Here is a 23,910-nt window from a genome sequence, read left to right on the forward strand (position 1 = left end):
TCTCTGACCTAGGAATAAAATGACAATGAGAAATAAACAGCATTTTCTACACGTTAAGTTTTTATACAATATTATTTTGCCTTCGTAATTAACCACCATAAAACTGAACATAAAAATGAATCCTACACATTCATTCCCACAAAGGGAAAATATCTTTGCAGAGATTATTTTTGCCCTTTTCTGAACGTTTTCCCCAAAGGAAAGCCCTTAATATAATTTTTATCATTCCAGTCTAGCAAAGACAAACGCTTCTCCCTTTTCTTTTTACTCATGCATGCATTTTCTGCTACACATCCTCCCACAATGTGTCTAACCAGCACTCCCTGTCTCTTTCCTTCCACCCAGATTTTTCAACTCACAATCACAGATCCTCTTGCAGATCAGCCGCCTCATCCCTCTGACAGCTCTTCGATCCCCTCGCCCTAGGACAGACCCAGCACCTCACATGGCCACACGCCGTAAATTCTCAACACTAATCAAAGGTTCTATCCAAAACTGCTCGCAAACACCCCAGATCCACCACTGAGATTTGTGCCGGCATCTTTCTCTCCCTTCCCCGCACTAGGTGCCGCACAACCAATGAGCTGCAAGGTGACATCATCTTCTGGGAGCCACCGCCAGAGGAAAAGGTGAAAATTCTCCATGCAAATAAATTCATTCCCACACACCGTATCTGCCACTATTCCAATCCTTCGTTAAAAAAATTAGACAGGCAGACAATACTCCGGGGTTTGCACTCCTCTCTCCTCTAATTTCAGGTTTGTGTATTTTTAATCAAGAAAGAAATTAATCTCTAGTGACGAAATAAAAGCCTCAATACAAAATATTCAGCCCTCAAAAAAAAAAAAACCTCCAACATATTCCAGCAGTAGAACGTAATGGTTTCTAAGTCCAGTTAGGGAAGAAGGATTTATCTGTAAGCTTGAGCACGGAAATATATCAGCCTGTGGTTCCCATAATAAATAAAATGGGCGAGGCTGAGACGCAGCTGCACTACAGTAATGAAAGACCCATTTAGCATATTACCTGCTCTAAAACCTGCCATTTCTAAAAATAAAAATAAAATTAATTGCAAAGCCTTGCTATCTCTGGGATGGTGACTATTTACCCTTTGCTTATTCAGAACCTGCTCCCAGTGAAATGGCACTATGTTTAATAACGCAGCCTCCCAAAGGAAGGCAGCTTTCATTAAAAGGGCACAGCAAGGTTTTGCCCATCAGGATTTGCAGCACCATCACACGTTACAACAGCCCGCATTTAACACGGCCGAGATCACCGCTGCCATCGTTGGTACGTGCTTCCAGCATCAGCGAAAAGCTGCGCGTTGCACTAACAAATCGTCACCATTAAAGAAGAAACAAACCACCAGAAGCAACACCTCGATGTACACGGACAATTTTCACAAGCGTTATTTCCCCCTCACCTACTAACACTGGTTTTTAAGAGAATCTGGCCAAGAATAATCGTGCTTGGATACGCAAACTCTCCGAATTGGGGAAGAAGCATCAGCCTCCCCGCCGCTATCCTGTGGGTCACCATGGAAACAGCACTCCGGCTCGGCGCAGGGGCTCAGGCAGAATTCATCTTGATTCCTGCTGCTTCTGCTCTCAGGATCTTAAATAGAACCAGGCAGCAAGATTTTCTGAACAGGGAAAACCACTAATCCAAATGCCCGATTCAGTGCAATGAACTAAAGGCTACAATGGAAGTGTAAATAGGAATGGTTAATATCTCGGATACCTGTAACGTTACAGGTAATTTTAAAATAGCGTTAAGAAATATCTTGTAGATTTTTAAACAGCATGAACAGATCAACACTGACACATGAACACGCTGTCATAAAAACTGACTGAAAGTGAAAACATGCTTTTCAAGTAAAAATGGGTTTGTTGCTGCATTTTTAAGTTTGGTAACGAAACAGGCTAGACTTCCATGTTACCATCCAACAGCACCACAACGCAGCACTGATATGCAAATACTGCACAAGAAGCCTTTGAAAAAATAAAGTTATTTGTAGTACAATCTTAAAAATAGTACATGAGCGCTTGCTCATTTATGCACAACCTCCTAATCAAAGCAAACGTAAACAACCCCAAACAACAGCGTGCTTTGGGAACCAAAGGCTCAGGAGAATTAATGTTATTGTTACCAAGCTCTTCATTACCAAGGTGTTTTGAAGATGGAGAATTGTAGAAGTTACTGCTCAACCCCAATGCACAACTAGAATTTCAGGAAAATGCCAAAGCAAACATTCCCAGCTACTGATGTTACGTAAATTATAAGATATATCAAACAATGGTCTTGGTAATACTGTCAAATTACTTTGCCTAGGTAAATAATATTTTTTTCATACATTTAAAACATCGTTAACACTGGATTAAAAACCTACACTACGAAATAGTTTCATATAATTTCTTAGCCTACATAAAACCTAGCTTCTAAAATAAATTCTTCTTTTTTTTCAAATCCGTAAGTATTTTTGAGACACAGAACTGATCTTAACCAGCGATACATGGGTGCTCTTAACTGGACTTTTCATTATTTGTGTTAAAATAAATTTAAAATTAAAGTACAGTCACTAAAGGTGTTCCAAAGTTATAGCACAGTACCATAATGGTATAAAATTAAAGGGTAAACAGGATCTGGTTTAATCCTATTAATTCTATCTACACAGCTGAGACTCTTTTGTTGTGGGTTTGTTTTTAAATTAACATGAGCAGGAAAATTTTGTACTGTCTTTTTTTACAGAAACCAGAGGTTTTCCACACCCTTTTGGGCCTTGACACTTTTATTTCCCTAGGCTTTAACAACAACATAACTCCAAGTGATCTTCAGGGACATTCCATTTTCAGAAAGATGCTTAACAGTATTGGTGAAGATCTGAACCCTGAAGTCTGTATTTACAGCCGTTATGAAACACAAGCGTTATATGATGTATGATCTGCTTCCCACGTGCTCTCACTCATGCGCAGCAATACGCTTGTCTCTCTCTTCCAAAAGCACTTCCATCTACTTCAGCACACAGAACCCAGCTCGAGGTAGAACCGTTACTCCACAGGGTACAATCAAGGTGCGGTCCTGCTCCAACCACCTGAGCCAAACTTGGTTACCACGTGCCTTCACGCAGCCAATGGGCCAGGGCTGGAGCTCCTGCCTGCCCACGTGCCACGGGTGCTGTCAGCAGCCAGCTGTGACTGTCAGGTTAGTTTTGTGTGGTCCACAAAATTAATTTCTACAACAGAAGTCATAAAAGCTTAAATATCATTGATATTGCAAAACAAATCTATGTGAAGGATGCAAACACTTTTTCATTCTAAAATGGCTAGATAATTTTCATTCCAGTTAATTTTAAAGTTAATTTTCAGCGTATAAAATATATATGCAAATACACCTGACAGCTGAGAAAGCATTATCCAAACAGTATTTTACACGAAAGCTCTAAGCTACTAAAAACAGGAATAAAAAGCTGTATGAATTGCTAGCAGTGTACAGAATATCTTAAATAAAAAACACAATTAATGAAAAACACAGAACCTCAGTTAAATCTCACAGGACTGCTCTTGTACCCAGTATTTTCATTTTAAGTCACAATGGGCAAGAAGAGTTTTGGAGGTAAGCACACCCCACAGAGAAGAGCTTGGAATCTACTATTGCCAAAAGCTCCTGAAGAAACCTGATGAGTAGCAAATGTTCTCACTCTGGTTCAGGTTCTCGTCCAGATGAACAACTTCAAAGCAGGGGAAAAAAAAGAAAATTGAAGAAAAGGTTGTTCTTGTATTGAAAACACTAGAGACACAAGATTCAACTTCCAAGCATTAGAAGTTTTCTCTTCAGTAGAGGACAGTGAACTGTACCACAGAGGAGTCTTCTGCAGGTACTGTGCACCAAAGTTAGTCTAAGATTAAATCCAGACACACCTGTTCAATTAGAAACACAGACCAAAACTCTGAACCGTCGCAAAGGTTTAAATACTACAGTCCTTAAGGAACTATGCAATTTAAACTAAAAATAACTAAAAGATACAAGACATCTTTGTGCCTTGTAGCATTACTCTTGGGGGCCAGACTACAAATACATAGTATCTGTTTTTAAAAATATTCAGAGATATCAAAGGATAAGCATTTACAATCAAACCTGATACTCAAAGAACGTTCTAGTACTCCCAATGCTAAACACTTCTAAACAACTGTGTATATACTGTGATTTGGTTAGAGCAATATATGTAATATATATATAATATAGAGCAATAAGGGTAATTACAGATGTATCCAGAGAGAAAGGAGAATCTAAAACTTTTTATGAGATAAAAATATTTTTTAAAGAAAATTACATTTAAATATATTTATTGTTACTGCAACTCAAGCCTTTACCTTAGCTGGTCTTAAGATTCATAGCATTAATGTGACACTTAATATCTAACATTTTATAAGTCACAGTCAATAACAGAAGAAAGAAATATAGTATAATCTACATGGCTGTAGAAACAGATCTATATTCTACTCACGCTACTGGGAAGCAGCCTGTCAGAAATGAATCGATCTTAAAGCAGATCCCCAAGTAACACCACAGGGGGAAAAAAGCTGGACCCCCTGCAGTAACACTGAACTAAAGCTGGCCATAAAGGCAAACCTCGATACTGCATCAGTATCGACATCTTACATATCTAACACCCCTAGGGTTGTAAACACCAACTGGCAGTATTTTACAGTAGACTGACAACAGTCACACCAGAGAACACAGCATCTTTAATAAAACTGCTTTTAAACGTTGGCTTAAAACCATGCCCTCCCTATATCTGTTTTCAAGTATTGCTAACACATACTAAATGTTTTTGAACTACTGCAAACAGTTCCTCTTTCACACCACAAACTGTTTATAATGACACGATTGCAAAATCATGCCCAAGCAAAACAATGACAAGTAGATGAACTCCTTACATGTCCCAAGTCACTCCCACATCCTGCGCCCACCAAGACACCGCCTGCCGGTCTCCCTTCAGTGATCCACAAACACAGGCTGCATCAATGACTTGGAACATCTGGGACTGGATCGTTAGCTCAATTCCAGATGAACTGGTGCAGCCTACGACAACTTCTGTCCAGCATGAAAATGAAGCCGCAAGCACTACAGATGCATCAGGTTCGTTGATCCTTCTAATCCACACTTCAAGCCAATGTCCCACATCATTTAGTGAGCACTTTATCCCTTACACATCAGGCATTCCACACAGCCCGAATCTGTTTGTCCTGACACAAAGGACAGGATTCATTTGCCTAAGCACAGTCATCTAAAACCAGTTTAGACAGTCCTGGGTATCCCGTCTGGCAGCCAGCTGACATTCCAGAAGGGCACAGATCTCTTGTGGGACTCCTATCACACTTGTCTGCTCCACGTGGCTAGTGTGGACACTGCAAGGCGTCTCAAGTGGCACCAGAAACCTAAGTCTGGGCAGCCGAACCGCGGCTAAGATGCTTTAGAACTACCATAAAGACACAATTCCTGGGCATTCTCCCTGTGCCACAGCAGGTAGAGGGATCTGGAACCATTAGGACACAAATCCTCATTCAAAACCAAAAATGTGCTTCCCACAATGATGGAGTATGGTTCTTCAGAAGAGCGTAGTGACAGAAGTAACATGAGGTCACGTACTGATGGATTTAATTTTACTTCATGGTACCTCCTCTGTTTCTCTTTGCATTCCCGAAGGAGGCGACTGTACCTATGATTCAGTGCTGACAAACCATTCTCTTCTCTGGAGACATTCAAAACCCGCCTGGACGCGTTCCTGTGTGATATGGTCTAGGCAATCCTGCCCCGGCAGGGGGATTGGACTAGATGATCTTTCGAGGTCCCTTCCAATCCCTGACATTCTGTGATTCTGTGATCTCCTGTGCAACACGTTCTGATGCTCATCAGCAAAATCTCAAACTCTTTACCAAAAGAGACGCCTTTTTCCACTGTATCATCACCATGCAGGGCAGGGGGAATAAAAAATACCAAAGACAAAAGTAGCTAAATAATACAACTTGGTTCAAAAAAAACCCCAATGAACCAAAGCCAATTGTGAAGCCAAACATATTCCTTCACATGCTAGTTTTTCAGGCAGCTCCAGTGGACTAGTGTCTTTAAAAAAAAAGCATAAAAAAGGCAGCAAGCACAGGCAGCAAGTCAGTAACAGGAATGAGGCAAATATTTATCAGTTAAATTTATGCTGTTGATCTAATCTCAAATTCTGATAAAGTTCCCCTAACTTCTCAACACAGAGCTGAGTACAGCCATCAGCTCCAGCACACTGAAAGAGGCTCACGCCAGATATGCCTTTTTTTTTTTTTTAACATGAATCTAAATGAATAGGGCAAAAGAGAAGAAGGGAGAACTGGAAAGAAGAGACTAGACCTGATAGAGACATTTAGAACTGAAATATTTAGGTGTGGCAATGGCACTTGCCACAATAATTATGCACACTTTTTACAGGTCTATTCTAACAATACTAATTATTTATCCATTTCTCTCAACAGTTTCATGAATTACTATGTTCAGAAAAGATTTAATTCTGAAAAAAATATTGCATATTCTAGTAGTATTTTCCTGACCCCAAAGAAAAGTTAGTCTTACAGTTCATCTTACTATATTGTCTGGCTGAAAGACAAGATTTAAATACAGGTTTCAAACAAAGCTGCAACAAGCCAGAATAAGCAACTGAGCTAATTTCTCTCCCAAGTAAAGCTTCATCCCAGTTTCTAGTTCTGGAATATCTCCTTTAAACCTAAGGAAGTTATTTTCTCATTTTTACCTGCTGAAGACAGTTTCTGCAAATCCTGCTATATTTTTTACCTTTGCAGCATCTGTAAAAGGATTTCCAGAGTCCAGTTAAGTTTGTTAAAATAAATAAATACTTCCTTTAGTCGGTTTTAAATTCTCACAATTGGACTTTTCCTTTGTTTTACATTTCCCAAATGCTACTCAGAGCAACTTACTGAAAACTGGAGACACAGTCAATATTGCTGTACTTTAGAAACCATCAATTTCACTTTATTTACAGCTTTCCTCAGGCATGTTCAATAGCCTTCTGAATCAACACTTAATAGTCTATAACCTATTAGTAACCAAAACACAATTTGATCAGTAAAGGTGGGAAGAGACAGATAACCGGGGTCTCCAGAATTCAGGCCAAAGCAACACCTAAAATAGGACCCAAGACTAAATAGAAAGATTAAAAAAAAAAGTACATACCTACTGTTATTGTTCTTCAACATTTGTACTACGTTATTGCTTTAGGCCACACTGCACTATGCCCAGCACCAAAATGTTAACAAGTAATGTGTCTTTTGGGCAGAGGGAAGGAAAAACACATAGGACAAACACAGACACGCTTTGCAGAAGAAATTAAAGACTGATAATTTCTGACAGTTTAAACACATCATAGGTTGACTCAGTAGCAGTAACACAGATTGATGGGAATACTCCACTGTTTTAGCACAAAGTAAAATACGTCCACCACAGCACAGGTGTTTTGCTCTCCTATAAAATGTCAGGAGTAAAGCTGAGAAGGGCAGTAACTTCTGAAGCAATCAAGACCTCTGGTAAATGAATGTGAGTACTCCCACAGAAAGTCTCCCTATCTAGACAGTGATTAAAATGAAATTAGGTACTTCATTTAAAATAGTAATAACCAAAAAAGAAATTAAAGGCTTGAAGAGAATTTTTACTTGATGCCTGGTCAATCTGTGAGCCACAAAGGAGACTCATCATTTGTATCAAAAGTTATGGTTTAACTGTTGAAGCCTGTCTGAATTCAGACCTCATTTTTGGCCTAACACTTCACTGTTGCTTAAGTTGTCCTCTAAAAAAGCTACTACTTCAAATACATTCTTGCAGTACAAACCCTGCTATTTATCTTTGCAATATTCTGTAACTCAACAGCTAGTTTTGGTCAGTAGGCCTGGTTTCATTACTCACTGTCTTCATTACCTAGGCTCCAGAAGTAATTTTATTTCTTTCTTCACAAATTCCCTTTGCTTGTGCATCAAGTATCTACTCTCGATAGTATCAGTATTTTCTTCAGTGAATCTAATGACCTATTTTAAAACCAATATATTTAATATAAAAACATATTACATTTAGAATCCACTATCCATAAATTACAATAACATGACTAGCATTATCGATATATTTAAGTTCAGAAACGTGAGAAAAAAGGACCATCATTTTAGTATCTGCAGCTAAGTCAATCAAACGACTGATATCCACTGAAGAAGAAACCTTTCGTGGCATTTCCAATACTTAATTTATTCACACAGAAACACTGAAGAGTTTAATGATTTAATTTTTCAAACTATCCATTACATCACAGCAAAGATGAGAGGCAGACATAAGGACGACATTCATTCACCTTCAACATATATCACATGCATATGTGATAGCAAAGGGCCATGTGATATATATCATATAAAATCAATAAGAAGGTTTACAAACTGTGACCTTAAATTGTGATTTACTATTAGGGGCTGACAGCGACAATTTACTTCTATCATCAGAGAAATTAGCAAACGCTCGCATTACAGTTTAGTGTGGCCAGTTTGTGTGTTAAACTCAATTTGTACATTGAAAATGTAGAACAGCAAGGCAGATTCACAAATAAAAGATAGGTCAGGTCCTAGAAGCAGAAAGTGTAACTCTAACAGGAACACACAGCAGGTAAGATGTAGAGATATTTATTTTTCCAAATTTACTTTAAATCCCTCTAGTTCAGGAATTCGAAGAGAGTATTCATTTCTGAATACAAAAACGTGCACACCACAGCACAGAATAAAAGGGTTGTTAATGGTCTTTGAGCTTACTGACCAACCTGTTCTTTACCTCACATATTCAGAAGTGAAGATTAAGTTATGGCAAATATGTCTGGTATATTTGCTAGGCAGTTTCAGTAGCTGCCATTTCTCCTTTTCTTTTGTGAGAATATTATCCAATCCCAAAATAATACATACTGTCTGCTTTCCTCAGTGTTTCTAAATAGTTTGCAAAAATCAACTGAACACTGCAAAGAGATTTTAGACAAAAACAATCTACAGAGGAATGCTTTTGACCTTAAATTCAATAGCAAGCCTTGTATTGCATAAATTGATTGACCAAGGGACTTTAACAGGTCAACACACAAAATCTGTAATAATAAAAGGATATTTCAGCAAATATAAATCTACCTGTGTTAATTGTTTAGGTGACTATGGAACATCATGGAGCTCTTGACATTTGATGAAAGCAAAACTACCTAATTTGAAGTACAGTCCTTCTGCAGGTTGTTAAGAGCTTTGCTCTACGTCTTCATCCCTTCTCCTCACCTTTCCTCATGCCTCAACTATCCATAATTTTGAGGGCTTTTAAGTGTTTCTCAGTTGAAAAAGAAGAATTTTCACATCAATTAAGTACATACGAAGCTTTACCAGAGAAATTTTAAACCAGTAACCATGAAAGTCTTGTTGCCTCCATTCCACATAGCTGTGAAACTCCTTTGAGTTTTAAATTGTAGTTAGGTTTTCCAAGAATCTACAGGCATAGCTGGTTTTCAAAAGGCTCTTTCAAGTTAAGCACTGCTCTTTCCTGCTGTTGCTACAAAAGCTACTTTGATGAAGGAGCTGGGAAAGGAAAGAATGCACAAAACCCAAAACACAATTCTTTAAAACTAAGGTGCTTCTATAAATACAGAGCAGAATTTCTGATCCAGGTGAATACTACAGCAGAACCTGCACTTCTGAAGGTATTTCAGACACCTGAAATGATCCAGTTATAGCTTACTTGCTCATTAGTATTTACTACAGCAAGACTTTATTAAAAAAACATATAACAGTAAGGAAAAACTCCTCATATTTAATAGATAACAAAGAAGAAAATTAAACCTTCAAGGTAAATATCCAATTAGTCATGTGAAAGAGTCTTGCAACATCTGTCAAAGAAAATCCTTACTAGACTTTAAATTTCTCCTTGGGCTGGTGGCAATTCTAATGCTTATTCCAAAATGCACCTTTTTTTAAAAAAAAAAAAGAAAAAACCTGTAATATTAGCAATAGTCTGGAATAATCAAAGATGTTTCAAAACAAATAAGGGTATCAACTGAAACACGGAAGGATTTTTTTAAATTTTTTTTTCTTAAAAACAAATGGAAACAGACTCCAAGAGCAACCAGCACTTTTGGATGCCACATTAAACATACCTGGAAATCGTTTTAGTGAACTGTTGATCCCATTTAAGGAAAACAACCACCACCCACAAGTTCCCCAGAAGCGAACACCAAAAATTCCTTGACACTTCAAAAATGTTAGACAAAACTTACTTGTAGTTACTATTCTAGAATATAAAAAAACAAGTGCAGTTATCACTCCAGAATCCACGCTGGTTTTGAGAAAATAACTGGGTGTTTGTCATCTGTTTGCAGCTTTGTTTTCTAAGTAAGAAATGCTCCAAGTTGCATATTTCTTCCTTGAATTATTTTTTTTTAATTCACATCAGTGTTGAACCTCGCTTTATCATCCATTCTCTGAGTAGAAACAGTCTTTTCACATAGCCCCTGGCTTGTTTACACATTCCCTCCCTCTCCCACTCAGTTGTTTCACTGTCCCACTGTTCTTTTACTGCTATTAGCAACGGTATGTGCACTTTATAGACAAAACTCTACTCAGAACCTATGTTAATCACTGGGACTAGCATATGACCTTACCGTGAAAAGCAGCTTTGCACTGGTTTGGTTCAGAACAGCAATCGAATTCCAGCTCCCAGTATTTGTCCTCCCTTTCTCAGGCACAGTGAGTAAAGCCATTTCCCAAACCAAGGCGCCCACCAGCCACTAACAACGGAAGAGGATGGGTGCAGAGCAGTTACAGGGGAAGGAGACAGTGCGGGCACAGTCAGCGCGTTAAAAAAACAAGCCCAAAGAAGAACCGAAAGGGAACAAGCCATGCATTTCTATTCCCCAGAAGAAACCTCTGCTACTATCTGTATTTTTTTTTTCCCCAGGAAATGGCTGTGGAGGGTACAAAGCACCACAGTTACATCCTGCCCGATTCCTAGGCCAGTGTAGTAATTGCTTTATTACTATCATTCACAGGAGACTGTTGGTTTAAGAAGTCTCCCCCCCTCCTACCAGAGGAAAGGAAAATCAGAAATACACATCAGAAACACATATGCCCTACAACTGCGTGTATATATATATATATATATATTTTAAACCAAGCTAACGTCTGAAACATCACTATAGCCTCTGTACCTTTAACATGTCCAATCTTTTTTTCAGTCATAAGTAAAATATTAAAGCTGTACAGCACCCACTACTAATCAATTAAAGACTTAGGAAGACAGCCTTCCCTCAGAAGAACATCAGGGAACGGAAGATAATTTTTCTCGTGCTCTATGACCATGCATATGTTAATGAAATATTTTGAAAGAAGACAAAACCCATAATTTGATATGCATATGTAGTAAGATAAAAGGATAATTCCTAGTCATAAGCCAGTTACATATGCTTTATCACCTGAAATCTCACGAGTGCTTGAAGTTATGAAACACCATTACACTGTATGCCATTTAAATAAAAATCCACTAATAAAGCAGATTTATCTCATTCATTATACACTTCAAAATAGCATACTTAGCATATACTAGTGCAACAAATGTGTGCACCGAATATGTCCTCTTACAAAGCTGATTATACGCTTTTAGACAGCCCTCAAATACCGTATGCCTCGTACTGCAATATGTCTAGGACATCTTAAGAAAACCTGTGTCTAATCTTCCCTCCATGGCCCCTCACAGTTTCAGATGGATAATTTTGCCTGTATGCTAATTACCTTGTTCAGCTGGAGCAACCTAGTCCCTTAGCTATGAATACTGAAGTAGCATCGCACTGACAAACAGGGTGAGAAAGCAGTGATGGAAGCCGCTGAATTACAAACTATAGAGAGAACGAACAACGCGATGTGCCACACTGCAACTCTGTCAGTGACCTCCTCAACACCCTAAGCTGGTTATCATCGGATAAGGGCAGAAATGCATTATCCTCTCCAAGGAACGAGAAATGCAGAGCGAGGAACGGTTCCTGACTGGTTTTCCTCAGCAGCCTCAGAACACAACTTGCAGGTCAAACACAGACCTACGTGCATGCAAGGCTGTGAAATGCCTTTTAGACTGAGACAGTGCATGCTTTCCCACTGGCACGCGTTCAGCACAGCACAAGTAACAGTACAACTGGTTGCTGGGCCACAAACACAATACTATTTCTTTTCCTCTACATTCTTCCAACAAAAGACTGCAGAGCTTGAGACAGTTAACTTGGGGGCAAAGAGAAAATCTGGCTCTTCCCTTTAATCTTTACTTGAGAAATCAGATGAAGATTCAACCATTAAGCACCACATTTTATTTACACTTCTGCTTGTGCTCAAGAAAACTGAACAAAATTCCAACAGGTTACAATAAGCCAGCCCCTTGCGTTCAGGATGAAATGTTGAGGTTACCACCTCCATATAGTGTTTCCAAACATACTCTGTGAGATTTTGTAACACATCTAGGCTGATTAAGTGAGCAAACCAAATAAAATAAATAAAAAAGTATGTTCTCTGAAGTACCTGCACACCACCTTCCAGAAAACCAGCACAGCCTCACAAATAATAAGTTAAACATACATACTGGCCACAACAAAGTGCCATTTTGTCAAGACAAGACATTTTCTCAAAGGCTACAGAAGCACAAACCTTAAAACAGATTGTTTCTTCTATGTTGCATACATTAAGAGAACATACAAGATATTTGCAAAACAAAAGACCATGGCAAAACCTACATTTAAATTCAGAAAAAAAAAAGATCAAAAAGTTTCCTTAATAGTAACTACGGCTTTGTTTTCCCTAGCAGTTTCATAACACAGCGTCAGAAGACTGAATTCCTTGCAAATGTGGTAAGCAGTAGTTTTAAGAGACCAACAGCTACATAATCATCCTACACACTGTTAATTGTAGCTGGCATTATTGCTCAAAGCTCCTACACAGAACGTCAGCTGACTGCCTGAACAGTACTTTGTTCTTAGTGCCTTTGTTAATGATGAATTAAATTATACAGAAGAGAGCTCCACAACCACCCTCGCTTTATAAACCTCAACCATTAGAGAACCACAAAAATCCTCCGGTTTTGCCTACGAAATACAGTTATTCCTTAACAAGCTACAACCTGCATCCTTAATCTGCAAGTTACCACAATCCATGTTTACGCCATGGAGAACCGTGTTGCTTCACAGGAAGGAAACAAAAGACGAAGAAAAACATTCCTAGAAAAAATCTCAACAAGAGCTCACTACATGTTCAGTTCTACAAAGATCATGACTTCCCTTGCATCTTGCAGATGACAAACAAAACCACAAACATCAGAGAACTGCCCAAATTTTTTTGAACTATGCAGTCCAGCCTTAATTTCACTGCTCTGGTCACACTTGATTATCTCTTTCAGCCCCTAACGTATCAAAGAACTAAGTGAAAAACATACACTTCAGGATGCCTTAAGAAAAGGTTTCTCTCAGGACTCTTACTACTGATGTTTTAGTAAATTCAGACGAAAGATTCACATTAATCTAAGTACATGATCTCTATATGACCACCTTCCTTGATGTTATTTAAGACTCTATATATAATCATTTGTAAAAGCACAGCCCTCCTACTACTAACTTGCTGCAAGTTAAATGAACACTTCTCAAGTTTCTCTGAAAATAATAATGCGTATATAGAAAGTTATCAAGTTATTAAGCTCAAAGAACCTAGCTGTCACACAAAACCCCGAGACGTGATAAAACATACGTCCAGTTTTTAACCAAAACACAACAATACAGCCTGTATTGCTTTACTGACCTACTTTCCATTGGTTTGTGTAACAATACACTGTGCAGTGAAGGAAACGTAGCAACACCCCATGTCTTTAGTAAATATATATTCCTCGCCCTAGAAGCAAGGCACTTCTTCTATGGCGACACTGAATTACTACACATCTATTCACAGAGCAGCACAGACTGACATACGCATGTTTACAAAGCGGTACAGTAAATCCAGTGTCCTCTTGCAGAGCGGGCTAACACAAGGAACGCTGAGGCGAGGGGGTAAACAGAATGCCAGCATAAAAATACAGAGTGGAAACTGCCTGCCTCGTTAATAATTAAGATCACGGACCGTCCCAGAAACCCAGGCGTGGTTAAAATTTAAGAAGAGGACCAGAGGTGCCACGCTCAGCGCCCGGGGTACCCTCCGGCCGCACCTACCGCCCGTGAGCGGCGGACTCCGGCGGAAGCCGACTGCGTGAGGGCAAGATGTCACCCTGCCAGACAGGAGACTCCACACCCTTAATACAGTCAAGCCCTGCTCTGGGAGGCGGAAGAGCAGCGGGGCCCGGCAGCGCCGGCGACCCGCCTTCCCCCGCACCGAAGGGCATCGCCCGGCCCCGGCGGGCCCCTCCGGCCACCGACCGCCCTGCGCGCCTCGCTAGCGATACGGCCCCGCTACCCGGGCAGCCCCGCGCCCCCGCAGGGTGGCCAACAACCCCCGCCCCGCACACCCCCCTCTCCCCAGGCCCCCCCTCAGCCGCCGGACGGGGCGGCGCGGGCCGCCGGAGGCGCGCACTCACCGTCCCCCACAGCCATCATGCCGCGGCGGTGCGGCGGCTGACGGCTCCCGGCCGCAACAGCAGCCGCCGCCGCCCCACTTCAAAATAGCAGTCCCGCCTCGCGCGGGAACCCCCTCCGCGCCGCCCCGCCACCGCGCCTGGCCCGGCCCCCGTCCCACCGGGGACTTTTACTGCGCTCCTCCCCCCCGCGCGGTCACGTGCCCCGAGGGGTCCCGCTCCTGCCCGGCCCTTCCGCCCCGCCGCTGGGCAGCGGCCGCCGCGCTGTCTCGGAGCCGGCGACCCGGAACGCCCCTGAGGCGACATTTCACCCCGACGGTGACACTTTTCCCCCGCGGAAAACCACGCAGGAGCTTTACTGCTGTCTGCGCAGCTGCCTCGATGAGGGCAGGCGTTCCACGAGAAGAAACCGATCAAAAATAATAAAATTAAAACAAAATATAAAATAAAATAAATAAAATAAAACAAAACACAGGAAGCGGAAGACAGCTCGTTGAAGAAAAGTGCTCTTTGACAAGACTTTTCAGAAATCCCCTCAAAACTTTTAAGAGAAACAGCCTTTTAAGGCGTGCACACCCCAGATGCTGGAGAGCATTTTGAAGTGGTCTGAAAATTATAATGAAAACCTACCCAAAACCTGAACTCCTGTTTACAGTTTATTCCCAATCAATGCTTTGGGTGACACACCTACGTGAAGGTAGAAAGAGTGCAATCCCATAAAGTGACCAAAAACCCCCTAAACTTCCAATTTGCTTCCTCTTACCTAAGTTTAAAATGCAGATGGACACACAAGGGTAACACTCCCTGAGCCACGCAGCGCCTGTAAACCACGCATTTGCAGGAGCGGGGGCACAGTTCCCTGTAGTAATCATTCAAAAACTCACAAGTTCCTTAAAACCCAGTGGAAGCATCAGGCTGCTGAGGCCCTTCACATCCAAATGGGCTTAAACCTGCCGTTAGGCTTCAGTGGTCCGTAAATTTTCCTATTTAAATTATAAACCATCAAGAATAACAGCTGAAATTTAAAATAATGTGGCTACATTCTGACCATTCACATTGAGTAAGCAAAAGAAATACACGGAGCTCAAAAGCCTATAAAACAATCATGGCAGCTATCACCAGTTCCCGTATTTCACAAACTATGTGCTGTGCCACACCGGTGAGCTCTGTCAGAGTATGTCGTCATTGTCTCCATAGTAACTACATTTCCAAAAAGAAAACAGCAAAGGGAAATAAAAAACAAGAGCGGAATGTGGAAAAACAGATACACATTTGTGCTATGGATTTTTATTTGCCCCCCCCCTTTTTTTTCAGGAGAACGTATACCTCAAATGCATCTTCATCACCCGTAACACAGTTCCCCTACAACCGTGATACTAACACCACTATATCCTACCTGTCACATTTTACGTTTGCAAAGTTAACGCTGTGAGGCGTGCCACTAAGATGGGGAAATTGCACAGGTTGAATAAAGATGTACAATTTCTATTCAGCTCAAATCATTCTGTCAGCTGAATGAGGCAAAGGAGAGAGCTCAATATTATTATTTTCCCTACTTTTCTTTTAATTCCCTGTCTCAAAATTTACACTGCTACCCAATAGAGGAGTCTGTTTAAATTCGCTTAGAGAAAACAGTATTTACAAATCTCAGGCAGCAGAAACAAGTGCTTTTGCAGCTTTAAGATTGGCTGCCAGTTCTGTTTCCATAGAAATGAGCATTCATTTGCTGAAAAACGGGGAGGTGCTTTTAAAGAACCTTCTCCAGTTTGCAGGGATACATGTATTTCTGGTGGAGCAAAACGGCAAAACTACAAGCACTCATAAGATTTTGCTTAACAGGCAAACATCAGGATGAACGTAAACAAACCCCGAGGTTTTCATAGCAGCTAAATCATTCACATAATTCACATAGAAGAAATGATGTCTGTTTTTACTGTTCACATCTGAGGGCAAGGTAAGATGGGGAAAGGGGAAAATAATTTAAAAAAAAAAAAAGAAAAGAAGTCAAAGGTCAGTTGGAGAGGCAAGTTAGCAGTGTGGTATTATTTAAGCCTGTAAGTCACCCTTATCACGGGAAAGCACTAAGGCTCTTGCCCAGTTCCCTTGTTAGACACACAGGCTTCTCATCTGCTGGCTTTTGAAACTCCTGGCTACATCCTGCCCCAATTATTCCGTCCATACTTGTTTCAATATGCTTTTCACCTCATCTACCCTCCAAAAGGATCTGTCAGTCTCTAACAGTAATTCGTTGCCCTCCTCCTCTTCACAGCTTCATCACGGATCAGATTTAACAAGGGAAGATGGTAACACGAGACTAAAGGGACTACTCACACGAGGTCCACTCTAACACAGTCACAGGGATAACAAGATATTACACGTACCACTGTGCGTAAGACTGCAGGTACTGTATCTTCTCCTCCCTGTATTCCTTCCACATCCCTAAGCACACCAATACAACGTTTTTAAAACCTGCCATGCATTTAATCATGTTAGGACAAACTTTTTTTAAAAAAATATACATTCGTTTTGATTATTAAAATACTATGGAAAACATTCTTGTATTCAGACTGTTTAAAGCTGCGAGTTTTGAGGTTTTTATTCTTTTTTTTCCCCCCTCCTAAGTACATGCTGAATAAAGAGGCTGAACAACTGACATTAGTATTATTTGATAAAAGAATCCTAAGTCACATCTCTGGATTCTCAGAAACTAAGCCAACACAACAAAGATGTACTACCACAGCAGTGTCACTCAGGACTATGAAGAAGCAGACATCTTCCCCAGTTGTATCAGCAAGCCCTTCCCCATCTATCACACACTGAAGAGAACCCTCATCAGTACGGTTAACTTATTTGGGAAAGTAACTTAATCTGGAAAAAAAAAATATCCCTTTTTCTGGTATTTTTCTGTCCGCTACAGAGCCACGCCAGTCTAATCATATTAAAGCCTGTTGAACAGTTTTTTGCCCCCTCCCCACCCCCTTTGGAAATGTAACCCTATTCCCCCCCTACCTTCCCAAATCCTACTCCAAAATATTCAAAGCTCTAAAAAAAATCCTCAACACTATAACAGATGTATTTAGACATTAAAATCTGGCCTTTATTCAGAGATGTTTGGTAAAGCTCCTAGAAGAAAAGTTGGTAACAAGGCTACAGGAATTCAACAGTAACTTTCAGTCTACATGTGCAAGCAGTAAATACAACTTGTCCTTAAGAGAATAAAGATGGACAAAGCCAAGATAAAGCACTAACAATGAAAAAGTATATTTTCAATAACATTAAAAAATTGTCTAGATGGATGCAACAGATAAACTATGTTCAAGCAAAAATATTGAAACCGACGTATTAGGGGGATTCTGTCTCTATGGTACCAAACCAGAATGGCAATAACTTTTGCATAGAAATTGCAACCTACAAGACAAAATAAATGGTTTATACTGCTGCAGATCAGCATTAGTATCTGCATTTTACAGATGAGATGAAAATGGCTTAAAAAGAAACTTAATCAACTCTCAAAATAGAGACAAAAATCTCAGAAGTGCTATGCAAGCTAGTCCAGCAATGTTGCATTTATATTTTCATATATATTTAAATTATTTCCATGCATTTATATTCCCTCATGTAACTTTCTCCATTCTCCTGAGAACTACCAACAGAAAAAAAATACATGTAAAATGCATCTTTGAACTTCTCAAACCTATGCAGCAGTATTAACCTTAAATGCAAAGGATAATGGTTTACCCTTCCACAACGAGTAAATTTACAATCTAACAGAACATTTATGTAAAACATTTTTCCCCAAATAGTATGTTTTCTTTTGGTTTTGTGGGGTTTTTTTATTAATCTTTAGAAATCTATTTTTCTATTTTTTAAGTGTTGAAGAATAGCAATGTTTCATTTCAAAGCAGAATGCTGCACAGAAACTCATACTACCTCAAAGACAAGGTTGTAAAAACACACTCCTATGAACCTGCAGTCTCTTCCGTTTTCATACTAACAAGAAAAGGGTGAGAATATCTAAAATAAAAAGGTATAGTTGAGTAAATTAACAAATCCTATGTATTCCTCAAAATATTTCTGCTCTTGTATAGTTACACTTTTTAGATCTAGCAGAGCCTTCTTTTCAGTCAGCATGGTTGCTTTGAAAGGAAAATGAACATCAGAAAACACTCCCCTATAAAACAAGACCTACTGATTCCTTGCAAAAGACAATGAAGCTTTCAAAACCAACTATATTAAAGCCACTGCCACACCACCTCCCTTGTTGTGCTATTATGTAACAGGTGAGTTTTAAGGAAGAATTATGATTTTGCTCTTTCATACTAAAAAAATACTACCTCAAGAATGCAGTAGGAGCAACAAGGATTCTCTGCACAACAGGTTTTCCTTTCATGAAACACACCAAAAATAAAGAGCTCAAACTCAGTAAAGTCTTAACTTCAACATTTCAGTGTCTTTGAATGCTGCAGTCACCTATTTCTATAATTTAAAACTCCGTAACTCCATTATCATTATTCATCATTTTAACTGAGAAGAAATCAAACACACCCATCACTAAATTACCATTTTGTTTTAGAAACACACTGTAAGATAGGATAAAGGTTCGTCGGATCTTTTTCCCCATACATGAATACTTTGCAGCATTCTTGGATCCTCTACTGAACACAGGCAGAACTTGTTAAAGATCACTGCTTCTTCCCATGCAGTTTCAACACCTTTTCCAACTGTATTCTGACTGCAGTCCAGCAAATACTTCCAGTAATACAGTATAAGTTTGTTTCCCTGTCTCATTTTCTTAGTATTTACATATGGTTCTAGTCATCCATCTCACATTGATAATGCTAGTATTTAAATATTTATCTTGTGTTACTCTAAAGCTGATTATAAATATATGATCTTTCATACTCACCACTGATGCTACTTAGAATCATATTTCCAGAGTTTCTCACTTCATCAAATTTTGCAAAGATTGTTTGCAACCTGTAAAGAACAACAACAAAATATTTTTACATTTCTGAACTACCCCAGGTTACTGGTAAAAACAAAAATCAGTTTGTTATCCTACATAAAGTAGTAATACAGAAGGTACAAGGGATTAACAGTATCTAGAAACAATTCCTAAAGAACTCCTCTTTAGTTGAGCATCTTCCCACAAATGCACAGAAAACTAAGTCAACTTAGCAAAAACAAACCAAACCTGAGCATCATTATTAGCATCATTAAAAATAACTAAAATGCTAAAGTTCAGGTTCAGCAATAGTATATATTGGGTTTAGATTACTGATATTACTCTATTTATACACATGTATAATGTGTATATTTATACACATGTATAAATGTGGGGAAAAAAATAGGGATTACTGTTTAATTTGTTCTGAGACAATTATGGTTTTGTTCCTCAAAATTTCCTCAGTTTTGCTATGAAAATACTTTTGAAGCAGTTAGCACTTCCACAGGGGAAAAAAAAAAAAAGAAAATACTTTTTTCTAAACTTAAGGTACATGAAACACTTTAGTTATGTTCAGCATGCACACCACTGATTTAAACTCACAACAGAAAACACACAGCAAGTGCTTAGCTACATGTAAATAGCAAAAAAAAAAACAAAACAACCCAAAAAACTCTAGACTTGCAATCTAGTTCCACAAGGTAGAAAACACTGTTCAAGTAAGAAAGCTGACACACTTAAACAGCCATTTCTCATCACTTCTGCAGAAAACTCAATAAAAGCAGGGGAAATATCTCACAGAAAACGTGTGACCCACACACTGGCAATAGCTTTGTACTGACATAATCCACTGTTCAGCCGCAAACAATTGAGGACATTTTCTTACGTTTCTCCAAAGACTTTTCTGCGTTTTAGACTACTTGGAATACAGTAATATCTAACATGCCTGTGAATTTTTAGCTACCAGACTAGCAGGACTGAATCCTGCCCTTAAATGCACAGTTATGAACTACAGATCACATGGTAAGTCTGCAACTTTCCAAACAGGTAGAGTTCAGCTGCATTACCAGTACCAGAGACTATATTACCCAACTCAAAATTTGCTAAAAGAGCAACTACTGAAAGGCTCCGTTTACAACTCACAATCCAAACTATTTTAAGACAAACCAAGAAAAAGTTATAAGAACAGTGTGCTTGGGTATGAAAATTCTCACAATACATAAAGGAGCAAAGTCAAGGGCACACCAAGATTTAACGTCAGCTTTTCCTTATGCACACACCAGCTTTACTCAGTGATCCGTGTAGAGAGGCTGGGCGCTCTCGCTGTGCGCAGCCTGCCTTCTCTGACGCACGGCATACCGCCTTCAGTCACTGCTACCTCATTTAGCTAATAATGAAGAATGTGATAAAATCATGAAACGAAGCCAGACAACAGTAAAAAACGCTTGAGCTTTTCCCCACACTTTCCAATATTTCGGTACTCTCAAAATGTGTTATTTTTACTGTCGAAATACTTCAAAGCAATCTGCGACAGAGCAAATTTGTCCTATACTTAACAGGTCCCACAACAAGAACTACCCAGATTTAGCTGAGAATTCCACAAAAAAAGGCCTACCCTACTGCAAGCATCTAAAAAAGTCAAACCCAAAAACCCCCTTCATCGTGTAAATCAATAACCCATCACACAAACCAGTAGTTATTCTACCATCTCATCTCAAAACTGTAACTAACTCAGCAGTAGTTTGCAGAATCTTCCTCTAACGTATGTGTCAGCCTTCTCTGTGGAGCCTATTACCCTCTCCCTTTTGTGCCACCACCTCGTTTACAGCCACTGCACCCACAGCAAAACGTCTGAAATGGCAGCAATTCACAAGTGTCAGACTACACTGCTTTAACGTTACACCTCAGTCCTTTACTGAAAAGGACACTTCGTCGACCAAAAGCAATTTAAATAGAAATTTATTTTTTTTTTTTGCATTTAGACTTGAAAAAGTAGAACTACAGTTATTACATGAAATACGTTCCGGGTACCAGCATTTACTCATGACACACGGAATACCATTAACATGCTATGTGCATTCAAACGTGCCAAGTGAAAAGTTCACCCAAGAATCAATACACGTAGTAACGCACTATGCCATCTCGCTTTCATAAAACGAAGTTAATGCATTTGCTTCATATGCACCATAGGAAGCATTTTTACTGCTTATCAGTGACTGCAAGTTCCCCTCAACACGGCTGGATTCCGTACTAAACACTGCACTACCAGTCCACCTAGTTAATGAGGAGGACTTAACACTACTCATCTGAAAGGCTGAAAGTGTTATCGTGAGAAAAACTGAACATGAAGACTAGAGAGATTAACAGATAACCTTTCAAATTTCACTTTAATTCTTATATCCTGTTAGGCTGATGGTATGCATTTGGCACACATATTTTAGACAATTCAAAAGAAAAAAAAAATATATTTCCTGCTCTTTTGAACTTAGTTTTCAAAAATGCTTTCCTGAGTGTTTTAAACAGAAGAGCAAAACAAAATGCTTCCTTATAAATACATTATAGTAATACACACATTGCCTCTCGCTCTGAGCAGAATATCTGATAAATTACTAAGAACATTAAAAACTGTGTTTGTCAGCACTGGATGCTATGTAGTCAGTGGTGCACACTGGAGAACAACACAGTACTGCTGCTCCTGAAGGTTTCAAAGCATGTCTTTATGACCAGAGGCACACTCTATAATATATTCTGTCATAATTAAACAAAAAAACAAATAGTAAAACACAGCTGACAAAATGGTCAAGCACTACTGCAGATCCAACCCTCTCTTTAGAGCAGCTTACAGCAACTGTAACTACTACTTTGCAAAGAGTCTCCCAACAAGTTTATTCTTCCCTCTCCTCCCACCCAGCTCTTCATGCTACCGTCTTCTCATAGTTCTTCACACAGCCACAGGCAGCAAGGCAGTATGGGCTAAGGTCTCTAAAATTATTGCAACCACCATCAGTTTAAGGACGTTTACAGGAGTTCAGCTCCTGGCAAAAGAGAGCCTGGCCAAGAGGAATCCGAGAAAGTTTACAGGGTTGGAAGAAGACTGGCTTCACCATCATCACCAATGAGGAACACTCTTTGAGAGGAGCAGCATTATTACTCTTATCTCGTATCTGCAAGCCCAAGTCTGGATATGACATGCATAATCAATCAGTAAAGTCATCAGTCAATAGAAATACCATGTCACCAGTGAACAGAAGTAGTATTTTCTTTCTCCGAAAAGGCACAGACAGTCTTCTGCAACTTCACACATGGAAGGAAAAATCCCCGTTGACAAAAACCACGTGTTCAGGACAAGAAGCCACTTCTGCACGGGCTGGAGGATTGTTGCTGTCTCACTGAATGAATGTATGAGGTTATAGCACTTCAAATGGGGGCTCCTGGCAACCTGCTAAACCCTCTCCTACGGCAGGTGGCAGGTCTCTACCAAAGGATTAACATATTACAGTGATTACGTTCAACGAGAGGAATACGTACCCTTCTAAGACACAGCTTGAGCTGACATGCACGCACACGGAAATGCAGATGCTAGCAAGGAACATGCACTACGCTTCTAGACTGAAAAGCCGTTATTTATGACCACGCTTGATGGAGTTCAACTGCTTGCATGACAAGCAGAGGGAGATACGTAGAAGTTTGGACCTTGTGATGAAGCGGCAAAAAAGCACCACTCCCCTGTCAATAGCAGGAGGATAAAGAAGAAGAAAGGGTGATAACTAGTCTGTTCTTCACGTCCAAAGTGAGTCTAAAGCAGGAAATGGCCCGTATAAATCCTTGCACTTATTTCCCCTTACTTTCCCCCTTCCAAATAAAGGATCTTGCTCAGACATATGTCCACATCTGGACACACAGATGGACCTCATCTACAACATGAACTAGACAGATAAGTAGAATGCGCATACCACATCAAATGTGGTATTCAGAAATGCATATTGCAAAACGCTTCAACATTTCAGGATATTAAGTTGTGGCCCTAGACATAAGAACTAAACAAATAACTGGCTTTATACATTTATGTTTCTCAAGTAACAGTGGGAAAAGTTGTCAGATGACTTCCTGAAAGATCTTAAAAAGCTTTTAACACTCAGACTAAGCAACTGCTACCCAGAGCCACATGAACTATTTCCATTCAGGGAAGATCAGCCACATGGATTTCATACTGTAATAAATTAAATTTGGCCCATATATAACAAAACCTGTTCACTATTCTTGGCTCACAGAACAAGAAATATAACATCCACTTTCAGTATTCACAAATGTATTAACGCTAATAC

The 23,910-nt window shown here is 39.6% G+C and overlaps 1 protein-coding gene across 15 annotated transcripts in view; it reads right to left on the reverse strand.

The window, feature by feature from the left end:
• Positions 1–23,910, reverse strand: part of CLASP2 (cytoplasmic linker associated protein 2) — a 145,769-nt gene that overhangs the window by 87,797 nt on the left and 34,062 nt on the right. For 13 of the 15 annotated variants that reach the window (XM_068404629.1, XM_068404625.1, XM_068404622.1 and 10 more), the window contains exon 7: positions 19,547–19,617. In XM_068404629.1, coding sequence (XP_068260730.1) covers positions 19,547–19,617 — 71 coding nt within the window. Of the gene's footprint in view, positions 1–14,643; positions 14,748–19,546; positions 19,618–23,910 lie in introns of those variants that run through there. The other 2 variants (XM_068404633.1, XM_068404631.1) reach the window with 2 other exon arrangements.

This window comes from Nyctibius grandis, chromosome 7 (assembly GCF_013368605.1).
Source record: "Nyctibius grandis isolate bNycGra1 chromosome 7, bNycGra1.pri, whole genome shotgun sequence".
NCBI classification, from domain to species: domain Eukaryota; kingdom Metazoa; phylum Chordata; class Aves; order Nyctibiiformes; family Nyctibiidae; genus Nyctibius; species Nyctibius grandis.